This window comes from Mauremys mutica, chromosome 7 (assembly GCF_020497125.1).
Source record: "Mauremys mutica isolate MM-2020 ecotype Southern chromosome 7, ASM2049712v1, whole genome shotgun sequence".
In the NCBI taxonomy this organism is placed as follows: domain Eukaryota; kingdom Metazoa; phylum Chordata; order Testudines; family Geoemydidae; genus Mauremys; species Mauremys mutica.
This window is the reverse complement of record NC_059078.1, coordinates 5,944,518-5,957,701: the sequence shown is the minus strand read 5'-3', so window position 1 is coordinate 5,957,701 and position 13,184 is coordinate 5,944,518. Positions and strand designations below refer to the sequence as shown.

At 45.4% G+C, this 13,184-nt stretch overlaps 1 protein-coding gene across 1 annotated transcript in view; it reads left to right on the top strand.

The window, feature by feature from the left end:
- Positions 1–13,184, top strand: part of ADAMTS9 (ADAM metallopeptidase with thrombospondin type 1 motif 9) — a 145,055-nt gene that overhangs the window by 23,324 nt on the left and 108,547 nt on the right. Inside the window, exons 4-11 of the mRNA XM_045022622.1 lie at positions 700–986; positions 2,069–2,152; positions 2,253–2,377; positions 2,828–2,868; positions 2,993–3,098; positions 6,127–6,273; positions 7,604–7,745; positions 8,844–8,951. Of these exons, the coding sequence (XP_044878557.1) occupies positions 700–986; positions 2,069–2,152; positions 2,253–2,377; positions 2,828–2,868; positions 2,993–3,098; positions 6,127–6,273; positions 7,604–7,745; positions 8,844–8,951 (1,040 nt within the window). The remainder of the gene's footprint in view (positions 1–699; positions 987–2,068; positions 2,153–2,252; positions 2,378–2,827; positions 2,869–2,992; positions 3,099–6,126; positions 6,274–7,603; positions 7,746–8,843; positions 8,952–13,184) is intronic.

Below are 13,184 nucleotides of genomic sequence, written 5' to 3'. Positions count from 1 at the left end.
CCCTTTTTATGTTGTGCCTAATTGAATATCAAAAGCAGTATATGTGAAACTTCCTGTGTTCTATTCTTTAGTCAGTGGCAGCTGTGTTATTAGATGACCTTTACTGTTTCGGTGGCACAGAATAATAAGAGGGGAAAAAATAATTGAAGCACAGCCATGCTATTGTTACAGGCAGAAATGAATCATATGTAATTGCTTCAGTCTTTGGGGCCAAAATCTGGCAGTCCTTATTCCATCCTTCAGTTGTGCATGAGTAAGAGAGGCAGGATTTAGCCCTTATTCTCTTATGTGGGTTAATAGCCACGTTGGACACACATGGAATCTGTATGCAGACAGAATAGTTAAAATTCCTGGATACAAATATAAAAAAAATTAGCTGATTTTTTTGAGTACGAATTCTTCCTACATACAGGATTACTCTGGTCCTGGTCCAGCAACACATTTGAACACGTCTAGCTTTAAGCATCATTGACTTCAATAGGACTATTCATGTCTTTAAAGTTAAGAATATGTTTAAGTGCTTTGCTAAACTGTGGCTTTCCATGCAATCCTCGTTTTGCATGGCTGCTTAGAACAAATCTGAATGAGTGTAGGAGACAGTTCATACAACAGCTAGTAGCCTGAAGTGTGTTCCTAACATGAAAAACGTGTGGTTTTTTAATGCATTCAATCAGGAATCCATCTTTTTTTAAACCATAGGGCATGAGAACAGTCGCAAGAAGGGCAAGAGGAAAAACCGGAGAAGACAATGGCAAGGAAGTAATCTGTTCTCGGACGTGGAGGTATTAAAATATAGCATAGCAGGAAATCAATTTTCTACATATAACAACAAGACTGAGAACACAAGTGATGTCAAGATACACCGAAGAACAAAGCGATTCCTCTCCTACCCTCGATTTGTGGAGGTCATGGTGGTGGCAGACAGCAGAATGGTTGCCTACCACGGAGCTAATCTGCAACACTATATCTTAACATTAATGTCAATAGTAAGTATCAAAATAGAGGAAGAATTTCCCCCTTGGATTTTACTCATCCCACCCCACGAGGGTGCAATACTCAGAGCTTGTACTGTACTAAAGTCAGGATTAGGTAAAGATGGAATGTGGCTCATATCGACAAAACTTCAGTCATGTCCTCCCTCAATATAGAAAATGTCAAAACCCACAAGAGACTCTTCCAGTCCTGTTGGATGGGTTCTTCCATCCCCGGCTCCACCACACAAATTAACTATTCCTGTGGTTCACTCCTTCAGTTCCCCACGTCTCCAGCAGTAGGGTTGTCACAGGCTAGTGCTGCTGTCCTTGAGATCTAGTCTCCTTCCCACTCAGGCCCGTGTGATGTACAAGCTGAATGAGAATCTTGCCGCATGTGGCTTCTGAGCGTACACAGTCATGAGGGTGGATCCCCTCCCCCTTCCTACATGCTGGGATTTAGAGGTTGAGTTGTTACCCAATTTTCTTTGCTGCTTAAAGCTCATGAAGAGTAGTAATATCAGTTGACTTTCCATTATGGTAGTAGGAGTCCCAGTTGCAACTCTGGCTTGTGTGCAGTGGTAGGGTAGTTGTGCTGGCATCTTCTTTAACTTTCTCACCCCATTCAAGAGCAGGTGTAATGCTGACAGACCCCGGTCGTCAGCAGGCAAGATCGAACCTGGGACCTCTGAAGTTTAGTGCATGAACCTCTATCTCATGAGCTAAAAGCCAACTGGCTGTTAGCTAAGGCTGTAGAGCAAACTCATTAATCTCTCTCTCTCTCTCTCTCTCTCTCAAAATGGTCTTGGTGCCACTAGATGGGAGAGAACACCACACCCAGGAGGTGGGTTACGCAGGCTTAATGGTTTCAAATGCCCCTGGATCTTTGTGCTCAAGGTGTGATGCTAAATCTCTCAAGGTTTTGCACCAAGATGATGTTCATGACCAGATCATTAGCTAAAATTCTACTACAAAACCTACTGAGAGAGCGAAGAGCTGCCACGCTCTGCTCATTCAGAGAACAGAAGACAAATTTGTGTTGCTGTGATTCTTTGTTTGAAGCTAGCATTAACTATGAAAATTTCTCTTTGATGCAGGTAGCCTCTATCTATAAAGACCCAAGTATTGGAAATTTAATTAATATTGTTATTGTGAAATTAGTCGTGATACATAATGAACAGGTAATGAAAATATTTTTTCCGCTTTGTGTTTGCCACAGGGAGTGAGCACTGAGATAAATAACTAAAATACATATTTTTGTATATATATTTTTATGGCTAGGATGGTCCTTCAATATCTTATAATGCCCAGACAACATTAAAAAACTTTTGCCAATGGCAGCATTCCCAGAACCACCCTGAAGAAAATAAGCTACCCAAACATGATACCGCTGTACTTGTTACCAGGTATATTAAGTTTTCTCATTAATAATGTAGCCATTTGAGTATCACAGTTAGAATTTATAATGCATGTGATTATCAGAAATAATTGATTTGGGGTAGCCCAGTAATGACAATAAGTGTTTGGATTGCAACTGTGGAAGTAGTGTAGCAATGAAAAGAAATATGGTAAATATTTATCCCTCTGTTTAAATGCATCTTTAATTGATTGATTGTAGTATCCAGGATCTGCTCCTAATGCCATTGAAGGAAATTGGTAAAACTCTATTTGACTTAAATAGGCAGTTGAATCAGACCTTTGTTCAGTTCACCTACAGCTTATGTGACAAAACCAGTTTGAGAATGTCAGCTGGAGAACCAAGAATTGCTTTTGAACTATTTTTTTTTATTTTTGCATTTGTACTGTAACTTGCGTGTACATGAAAATTAAAAGCGTCAAGTCTGTTCTGCTTTCAGACAGGATATTTGTAGAGCTCACGACAAATGTGATACATTAGGTAAGCTTCATCTATTTTTGTTTTTGTTTTACTCCTTTGAGGTGACAATGTTAATATGTGCTTAACTCTGAGCAGTATTTCATTTTTTATCGTAACCCTTCTTGTTCTGCCCTTGCCTTTCTAGGTCTGGCTGAACTGGGCACTGTTTGTGATCCGTACAGAAGCTGTTCAATTAGCGAAGATAACGGACTAAGTACTGCTTTTACAATCGCGCATGAACTTGGCCATGTGTATGTTTTTATGCAAATAAGTTTATATTTAAATAGCCAAAGATATATGCTAAGTGGAATTGATGGATTACCTAGGGAGGTGGTGGAATCTCCTTCCTTAGAGGTTTTTAAGGCCCGGCTTGACAAAGCCCTGGCTGGGTTGATTTAGTTGGGAATTGGTCCTGCTTTGAGGAGAGGGTTGGACTAGATACCTCCTGAGGTCCCTTCCAACCCTGATATTCTATTATTCTATGATGCACAGCTGAGCCTAAGAAATGAGCGTACTTGGGTAGGAGGTGCAAGGACAAGGAGGCGAAACAGCAGGCAGCTTCTGGAAGGCAGATGAAGATGCTCCATAACATCCAGTGGTAGCAGCATGGAGTGGCCAAGAGAAGACCCAGCCCCGGGGGAGCACAGAATGGGTGGGAGGGTGTGTCAGAGAGAGTCATAGGTGTCGACTCTGTGGGTGCTCTGGGGCTGGAGCACACAAGGGGAAAAATTGGTGGGTGCTCTGCACCCACTGGCAGCTCCCCTCCCCGCCCAGCTCACCTCTGCCTCCGCCACCTCTCCTGAACGTGCTGCTGTGTCCTGCTTCTCCCTCCTCCTTCCCAGCGCTTGCGCTGCAAAACAGCTGTTTCGCGCAGCAAGCACTGGGCGGGGGGAGGAGGAGGAATGCGGCGCACTCGGGGAAGAGGTGGGGCCAGGATGGGGATTTGGGGAGGGGTCCAATAGGGGCAAGAAGGGGCGGGAATTGGGGCGGGGCATGACCACCCACCGGTGCCAAGGAAAGTTGGTACCTGTGGAGAGAGTCCCCAGCTGTGGGTAGCAGTTGAGTAGGGGAGAAAAGGATGCTGCCCTTCCCATCCCCCTGCCCAAATCAAACGAACACGTATCCCCTCCTGCACTGTCGTTTCCTCTCAGGCCTAACTCGCCTGTAAAGGCAGAGGGTGGGAGTCAGTAGGGCGTCTCCAAGCAGATCCAAGGTCTCGACGGCCTATGGAGCTGGCACATTTTATGGCATAGTGCATGCTTTGCTCACCTGGCACGCACTCACGCTCATCACAGGGCTGCGATGATGGAAGAGCTCAGAGTAAACATGGGCAAACCTCTCCCCTTCTGCCACCTAGCCTCAAGGCCCCTGCCACTGCGCGTTTCTCAGAACAGACCCTACCCTGGCGGGTAACTTTACTGAAGTCAATGGAGTAGTTACGCCAGAGGATGAATTTAGCTTAGTGTCATTGGCATTCGACTGAGACAGCTTCCACCAAGGTAGTGCTCATGTGGATGAGCACGACCATCTATGAAGCTAGGGTTCCTGATGCCCCCACATCCAGTTGAGCCCCCAATTGATCGTTGAAAGTAGGGACGAAAAAGATGGGCTTAGATCACCTAGTCCTTTGCCTTACAAGTGCAGGATGTGTCAGCTATCCGATGGCTACATCACCAATTAAAATAATATACTGTGTTTTAGATTAGAGACTTCAGAGGTGGGATTGGTGAGTTCTAATGAACAGCTCATTCGCTGCTTAAAACGGTTTTTCATTTGGGCAGTGTATATTTAAGTGCAGTTTTATTTTTTTAATTGGATATCCTGATGGCAATCCCCAAGGTTTGACCTCCCCCTCCCCCAACTTGCAGCAGTTTACTTCACAAACTTCATCCAAAGGAGATGGTCCTGAACCGGAGTGCCTCTGTGTGGGAGGCAGAGGGAAGAGTTGGCTCACTGGACGAAATCTTAATGGAAATAGAAACTCATCAGCCTTCAAATTTTGGATCACATCAAGTCATTTCCCCTCTTCCGCTTCAAATAGCAAAGCAGCTTAAGATGGTCTGTCTTGGTGACATTTTTGCAGCATTCTTCAGTTGAGCGTGTGCTGCAAATCTCAGATGGGTTTATGTTGATATTGATTCTTGATGGTATTCGGTAAACCTACCAGATAAAATATAAGTTCATCCCTGGTGTGACTCCATTTAGGCAACTACATCAGGGACAGACTTGGCCCTAGATGTCTAAACCTACAGTTCAGTTTCATTAGAAACTTTCTGCTACTAGGGTATTGAACTCTCAGGGCTTAACTATACTAGGGGCTTTTAAAAAAAAATTTTTTTAGGGGGGGAATAGCTCAGTGGTTTGAGCATTGGCCTGCTAAACCCAGGGTTGTGAGTTCAATCCTTGAGGGGGCCACTTAAGGATCTGGGGCAAAAATCTGTCTGGGGATTGGCCCTGCTTTGAGCAGGGGGTGGACTAGATGACCTCCTGAGGTCCCTCCCAACCCTGATATTCTATGACTTCAGCCATCTATGGCTTGCAGACCCCTAGAGTAGACAAGCAACACTGCTGTAAAACACGATTTGCATCAGTGCCGTTTACTAGGAACTGGGGTATTCTGCACTGATGCAAATCGTGATTTGTGTTAGCTGTGTCTCTCTGCACTAGGGGTTTGTGCTGGTGACTGGCCGAAAATAGCCATTCGCAGTACAGACAGTGCCTCGGTGTCAAACTTTGTAAGTCCAAAATGATGCCCATATTTTATAACTTCACCACAGCTTGCGGAAGGCTGGGATTTACGAAGGAGCCGAAGAGAGTCAGGTGCCAAATTCCTATTGACTTTCAAATTCCCAGCCAAAGTCTTTGAGTGTTTGGAGAAAACTTGTCACTGGCATAACATTGGGCCCAATCCTGTGAGGTCCTGAATGCCTGCAGGGTCATGGCTACAGGTAGCAAGAAAGAAAACTGCATCTGAATTTTACCCAAAGTGTCTGGCTTGAGAATGCCTGGAGTACCCACAATGCCACTTAGAGTTCTGATGTTGAAAGGTTTTGTGTACTCTGGCTGCAAATGGCTACACACCCCAAGAATCCAATAATGTTCCAAAACACTTACTGTGTATTGGTTATTCCAAATATTTTGGCTAATTTTATTTTTATCTGTAATATTGACCAGCAGTTTCAAAATGAGACAAAATGTTTTATACACCCTATTGCTGCTGTAGTACGGTATGCGTGGTCTTTAACGTGCACTTCATTAGACTTGTTTTGCTTTTTGTAGATTTAACATGCCACATGATGACAATAATAAATGCAAAGAAGATGGAGGGAAAAATCAACAACATGTCATGGCGCCAACACTGAACTTCTATACCAACCCCTGGATGTGGTCAAAATGTAGTAGGAAATACATTACTGAGTTTCTAGAGTAAGACATTATCTATGTGGCGGTGTTGTTATATATACAGCCTCCTTCAAAGAGCTCATTTGTTACACTGAAAGCCAAGTGTGCATCATTTGGAAAGGAGCTGAAGTGGGGTGCATGTGTGGGTGTCCCATTTACAGAGTGTAGAAATGCACCTTCTGAGTTTCAGTCCCTGCCAGTTCAGTCTCATGATTGGCTGGCAAGGAATTGCTTCTCTATGGGGAAGGCTAAGTCTTGACCCCCCCTGGAAATCATGTTTAAGGAACTCGTCATCTCTGCTAAACCTGAGCAGCGACTTTCCCAAGCTTTGTGACCCAGATACCAAGTTGTATGTTAGGAGCACTTGGCCCAGCTAGGAAGGCGGTTGCTAAAATCCATGAAATCTACCTCTGCAGGCCTTGGCGCTGACCTGCAGCCAGCCTGGACCCTGGAATAAATTAGAGAGGCCCTGAAGTTGCTCTGGTTTACACTGACTGCCCATTCTGGCATCTGAGAATGACCAGGATGAAGGGGGAAAGGGGCTTGGCCACGCATCCTTTCCTCTGGCCATACTCCGTACGTGGGCAGCTGGGAAGGGGTTAGCGCAGTAGCCGCTACAGTGGCACTGCACCTCTTTAGGATCCCCCTATGCAGAAGGAGCCCTCCGGTAGCTTAATTAAGTAGCTCTGAGGCCGCGTCAACCTCTCGGAAAGGCACAAAGTTGCCCTAATGTGGCCCAGGATCGGTGCCCATGATGTTGGTTGGACGTTCGGAGTTCTTCTGACGTACAGTGAAGAGCTTTTTGTGAACATGTCCTGGGCCTGTCCTCTTCTCCCAATGGTTTGGGCCTTTACCTGCTCCCACCAATGTTGTGTATAGTCAGATGTGAGAGCTTGTATCCCTCGAGGTGGCCCTTACACTGTTTGTGTTGTGGGAATATTCAGTATTTCCTCTTTCAGTCTGCACTCACTCTTGGCACCCAAAGCAATGTGCTGTATTTCTCAGTAGCTGAAGTAGTGTACGTTAAATATGACAACCCAATAACAAGGGAGAAAGGATGGTCTTGTGGGTTAAGGCCCAGGCTGGGAGGAAGGCAATCTGGGTTGTTTTTTTTCACAGTTCTGTTTATAAGCAAGGACCTGGGGCACACCATGTAAGCAGGGTATGCCCCTGAGCAGCCCCATGTGTAAAATGGGTGACAGTCAGATTTCAGTATGGTCCAGGAGTCTTGGGGGACTAATTTGTTAACCTTTATGTGCCACGCAGATACTGCATTGATGAATACATTAAAAAGAAATGGGCTCTGGCCTGACAAATCCCTATTTAACCTTGTTGTTCTTCTGTTTTATTGAAGCACTGGTTATGGGGAGTGTTTACTCGATGAGCCTGTATCAAGGACTTACACTTTGCCTCAGCAACTCCCAGGAGTAATTTATGATGTTAATAAACAATGTGAGTTAATTTTTGGACCAGGGTCTCAAGTCTGCCCATACATGGTAAGTGCTCTTCCACCTCTTTGTTTTGCTTGCAACATGCGATAGGAATATAGCATTGCTGGGTTAGTCCCATTCCCGTATCATTTGGTACCCAGGTTGTTCATTTTTGTCAGTGGCAAAAGGCGTCGCCATAACAACCACTACCATAGGCCATCGGCAGGGTTTGACTCCAGGGCCTCCATCTCCTCACATCTTCAGGACTGACTAGCGATTTTGAGAGCCTTAGTCTGGAGGGGTCCCACTTGGGACACTTGAAAGAGGCTTGGTTTTCAGAGGGTGGGTGCTCATCACTTCCAAGGTATATCAAGTTGGGCATCTAGACACAGAGGCACCCCAAAATAACTAGTCCCTTTGGAAAATCCAGGCCCTAGATGATTAGCTGGGAGCTATAAAATGCAACTGTCCTCTGTGGACCAGGCACAGAGGGGCTATTTAACATATGACTACCCTGGAGAGAGAAGCCCTCTGTCCACCAAACAGAAGCATCACACAATAGTCCTCACTCTGCCCTGCAGCATGCCTCACTCCTGTTCTACTGAGCAGCTTGTAAAAAGCAAAAACATTGTCCCCTGCTGTTTGCTGAGACTCCCAACCTGGGTACCAGTTAGTGCCAATTCCAGTGGCTATTTTTGTGTTCCATGTCACATAGGCTACTAAAATGCTACCAGAGGGGAACAGCTTATGATCACCACCATAACTTAGGTTCGATTGGAACTGGTAGCAGGAGACGGGGTGGGGAGGGGGGATTTTTCACGATTTTGGTTCCAATACACACACGCACAGCCCATGTTTTGTCAAAATCGCCTGTTGACAGAAATTTTCCAATCAGCTCTACTGGTAGCTTGATTTCAGGTGGGCTCCACGCAGGTGAAGAAGTTTGCCCACACTCATCCAGGTTCAGGACTGATATATCTTAGAGCTGAAAGGCTCCATGTCCCCATAGCTATTCAGTACTCCCTTCCCCGGCCCTGTTTTATATTGCACACATTCATTGTGTAAGTGATGGCAAATCTATTGTGAAATGTCATGTGATAAACAGTGTGCAATCACACTCGAGCCGGACATTACTTAATACTATGATCATTTAAATAAATGAAGCAGATGCAGTGCAGACGCCTCTGGTGCATCAGCAGTGATGGAGCTCACAAAGGATGTCGTACTCAACACACACCTTGGGCTGATGGGACAGAGTGTGAACCTGGAAAGGTCTGTAATACCTGATGTTTCTTCCCCTTGTAGATAAAAATGGTGTTAAAAGGGTCATACTGTCTATATCAATCAAAAGTCTTTTTTTTTCCCCTGAAGTTCAGTTGTATGGAGTGTAATTTACAACTGAAATTCACCCCAGGCTAATTCTATATAGCTTTGATGGTGGCACAGTGTAATCATGCTGGCTTGTGATGTAGGAGGTAATGTGTTCTGTTCCTTGTCAGTGCTGATGGTGTATGATATCAAAATGATAGTCTCTCTCTAACTTGGAATTAATGTAGTAATGTGTCATCTGCAAATGCCTTTCGCAAATGCCTCTAAATTGTTCCTGATATAATCTCCTGTTTGCCATTATTGTGTGTTTGAAATGCATTCTACTTTTTGAAAAGCTAATTGTACTTTATGGAATTACTTGAGCAAACTCTGGGAGGTTTTCCTGTCCCATTCATAGGAAGTTAAATATATGCAGTTGGTAATTAGTATGTTTAAAATTGACTCTTTGCTTGGACAACTTCAGAGTAGAATACAGAGCTGGTCAAAATGTTTCATTTGAAACTTTCTTTAACAGTTGTTTTTCACCAGAAATGGAAATGTCTGATTTCAACAAAATGTTTCAGTTTGTGATCTCAATTTTTCAGTGTTCATGTGTCAAAAACTGGAGGGCAGGGGGCTAGTTTATGAGATTTTAGTTTTTCCAGGAGAACCCAACCATTCTGAAGAAAAATTTCAACCAAAACTTTTTAGCTTTTATCAGAATTCTTTGTAAGAACAAAAAACATTTCCCAAGCAGCTGTAAGCTTGATGGTTTTCAAGGACTTGTCTTAAAAAGTCACGTTTGTAACACGCTGGATAACCAGTAATAGTTATAGTTGTCATAGCCTTGGAAGACTTGCTGTCCCTAATACTGTCTAATACAGGGATCGGCAACCTCTGGCACGCGGCCCGTCAGGGAAAGGCCCTGGCGGGCCGGGACAGTTTGTTTACCTGCAGCGTCCACACGTTCGGCCCATCGCAGCTCCCACTAGCTGTGGTTCACTGCTCCAGGCCAATGAGGGCTGCGGGAAGTGGCTTTGGCCGAGGGATGCACTGGCCACCACTTCCCGCAGCCCCCATTGGCCTGGAACAGCGAACCACGGCCAATAGGAGCTGCAATTGACTGAACTTGCGGATGCTGCAGGTAAAAAACCGTCCTGGCCCATCAGTGGATTTCCCTGATAGGCTGCTGGCCAAAGGTTGCCGATCCCTGGTCTAATACACACAGTCTTTTAAATGCATTTTAATTAAAATGCATTTAGGCTATATTTGACCCATATACTTCCATAAAATAAATAGATTATTAAATTTTCTGCATTTCTGAAACCTTTCTAGTCAACATGTTTTGCTAAGTGATGATTCAAGTCAATGGGCATAATGTATCGTTTTACTTTTCTTTCTGATAAAAAAGCACAGGCACAGAAATTGTACATCTTCTCCTGCATCCACGCAGGGGACTGGGTCATGGGAATAACCTTGAAATTCCCATTTTTATACTGCTCTTCGGAGCTGTGTGGCAGTGGGCTCAGTCTACCGCTCTAACCAATTTTATTCACTTTTCCCTGAGGTTCCCCCTTGGTCAGAGAGTCGGCCGAAGGCCTGTGCATCATTGCGGTCAGTTTGAACCCTATTTTGATGATGTAAGTGGAACTTCCGGGATGTGTAGACCTTGTGGTGGCCCACCGCATAAGGGTGAATTTCACCCTTTAAAAGACATACAGGCTTGATCTTGAAAAAACTACTGGGTGTAGTTACTCTCCCAAATGAGTCGCTTTTCAGCGACTTCATTCGGTATTGCTCACAGTATAAGACTAACAGATAATGTCCTACTACTCTGTGTGTATAAGATCTGCTGCTGTGTGTGTTTGTATTGCATTGTAGTAAATAAAGAAGATGTATTACACTCAGGCGTGGTAGGAATTAATGACAGGTACATTTAAAGTTAAAGCACCAAGCTATCTCCCATTGACTTCATTGGGACTGCTCTAGGGTGACCAGACAGCAAATGTGAAAAATTGGGATGGGGGAATAAGAGCCTATATAAGAAAAAGACCCTAAAATTGGGACTGTCCCTATAAAATCTGGACATCTGGTCACCCTAGACTGCTCAAAGTGGGTGGGTGGGCGGGAGCACTAATCCCAATAGTAACTATCTTCGTGGTCAGGCCTGGTAAAAATAGCGAGAAATCACAAGGCCCATAATGCAGAATCTGGAAGTAACCCAGTCATACAAAGGTGAGCAGGGAGAAAGGCACCTTTGTAGATCTGGGCCTAAGTTTCAGTTTTAGGCTTCACTGCAATCCACAAAACACGCGCTCAGCTGCCACCCAGTCCTGTAGGCGTCTCAACTTACTTGCATCCAAGTTTTCGGGGTAGAACTTCCCTGGGCCCTAAGGTTTCTGCCGCTGATCATGCACGTGGCTGCTTCCCTCCAGGCACCTGGATGGACGCCCAAGTCCCAGCGCAAGCCACAAAGCATGAGGCAATAGGCAGAGGAGTACCTGTCTCACCCCTGGGGCCCAATGCAGTAGGGCTGCCTGCTCAGAGTTAACCTACTGGATTGGGTCCTCTTCAAAAGCTAGGAGGTGTTGGCGGTGATAGTGGCTTAGCTGATTTTTTTTAGCCTAGTGGTTAGAGCACTTACCTGGGTTCAATTCCCCCTCCAGGCAGAGGGGAAGAAAAGATTTGAACAGGGGTCTCCCACCTCTCAGGATCATGCCCTAACCACTGAGCTATGGGATAGCCTGATGTGGAGCTCTGTCTGTATATAAACACTGGAGACTGGACTGTGGGCCCAGCTTACTGCTTTCCAGCTGGGTGCCCGAACCACTTGGCTTTAGAATCATCCCGTCTGTTCGTGTTTATTGGGCTAAAAAATTCAAAACAAAATCCAGAAATGACAGTCACATTCCTAATGAATCACAGATGCAGAAAGAGACCATCCAAACCTCCTCAGCCCAAAATATGTGCCTGAAAATGAAGTCAGGCCAGTGCCGCCCCGTTCCTCCAATCACATTCTTTTTTTTTCTCCCCCTCCGCCCTAGCCAGCAACTGAATAACTGCACAAATTGTGGGAATCAGCCTTTCAGGTGCGGTGTTCCGAGCCCAAAGACGGGCCAAACAGCCGCTCTGCCACAGTAGCATAAAACCACTGTGTTAACAACACCCCCAGAGACTCAAAGGACATACACGGCAAATGCCTGCTCTTCCGCATGGAGGCAAATGCTGAGGCCGCTGGTGCCTGAACAACGTCTAAAGGCAATTGTCCATAAGTCTGGCCACGTGTCGGGGGGACCCTCTGTTTGTAAGCCAGCAAATCCCCAATGGGCATATTCTGTCTGCCTCTCCCTCCCTCCCAGTAATGCTTTCGCTATTTAGCCACAGTGGAACAGCTTTAACAGGAGAGACTGAGGGAGGACCCCTCCCCATCAGAGTATCCCATAGCGCTCTCCTGGGAAACCCCTGTTCAAATCCTTTCTCCTCTTCTGCCTGAGGGGGGCATTGAACCTGGGTCTTCTGCATCCCAGGTGAGTGCTCTAACCAGTAGGCACCACCGCCGCTGCTTTGTGTGGAGCGAGGCACCTAACTCATTCTTGCAAGGAACGACTGAGATGCCTAAGTGTCCAGGAGAGTGTTCCCAGCTATGGATCACTAGCGTAGACAGGCCCAGACCAGGCTTAGGTGCCTATCCCCATAAGGTAGTGGAGTTTGGGATACACCCCTCTCCTCGGCATCTCCCCTTGGCGGGTCCCTACCTAGCATGCTTGCTTTTTGCGGATCACACTCTAAGGTGCCTCTCTCTCCCCATTCATTGAATAGGGAGTCTGGGTACCCAGATCAGGCTGTGTGGGTCGCATCATTGTTCCTGTGATTTTTCTAAGCACCTAAAAATTAGGTGTCATGACTCTGAGCATTACAAGGCCTTAGTCACGTTGTGGATCTGGGCCAAAGGGCCTTATAGAAAAGTGGGAGGAGGGAGCATCTCTGCGTTTTGGTCTAATTTACCCTTCCAAAGTTTGGATCAGCATAAAAATCCTCCCCCGTATTTTGCTGCGTCTTGCAAAACACTGATGTATAAAATCTGGAGTTAATTTATTTGGAATGAGTAGCTATTTTAGTACTAAGCTATGATGTGGCCAGCAGCCCTGCATGCTCAGTAATGCTTGGCCTCAAGTCGCCTTGTTTAAAGTCTGTTAT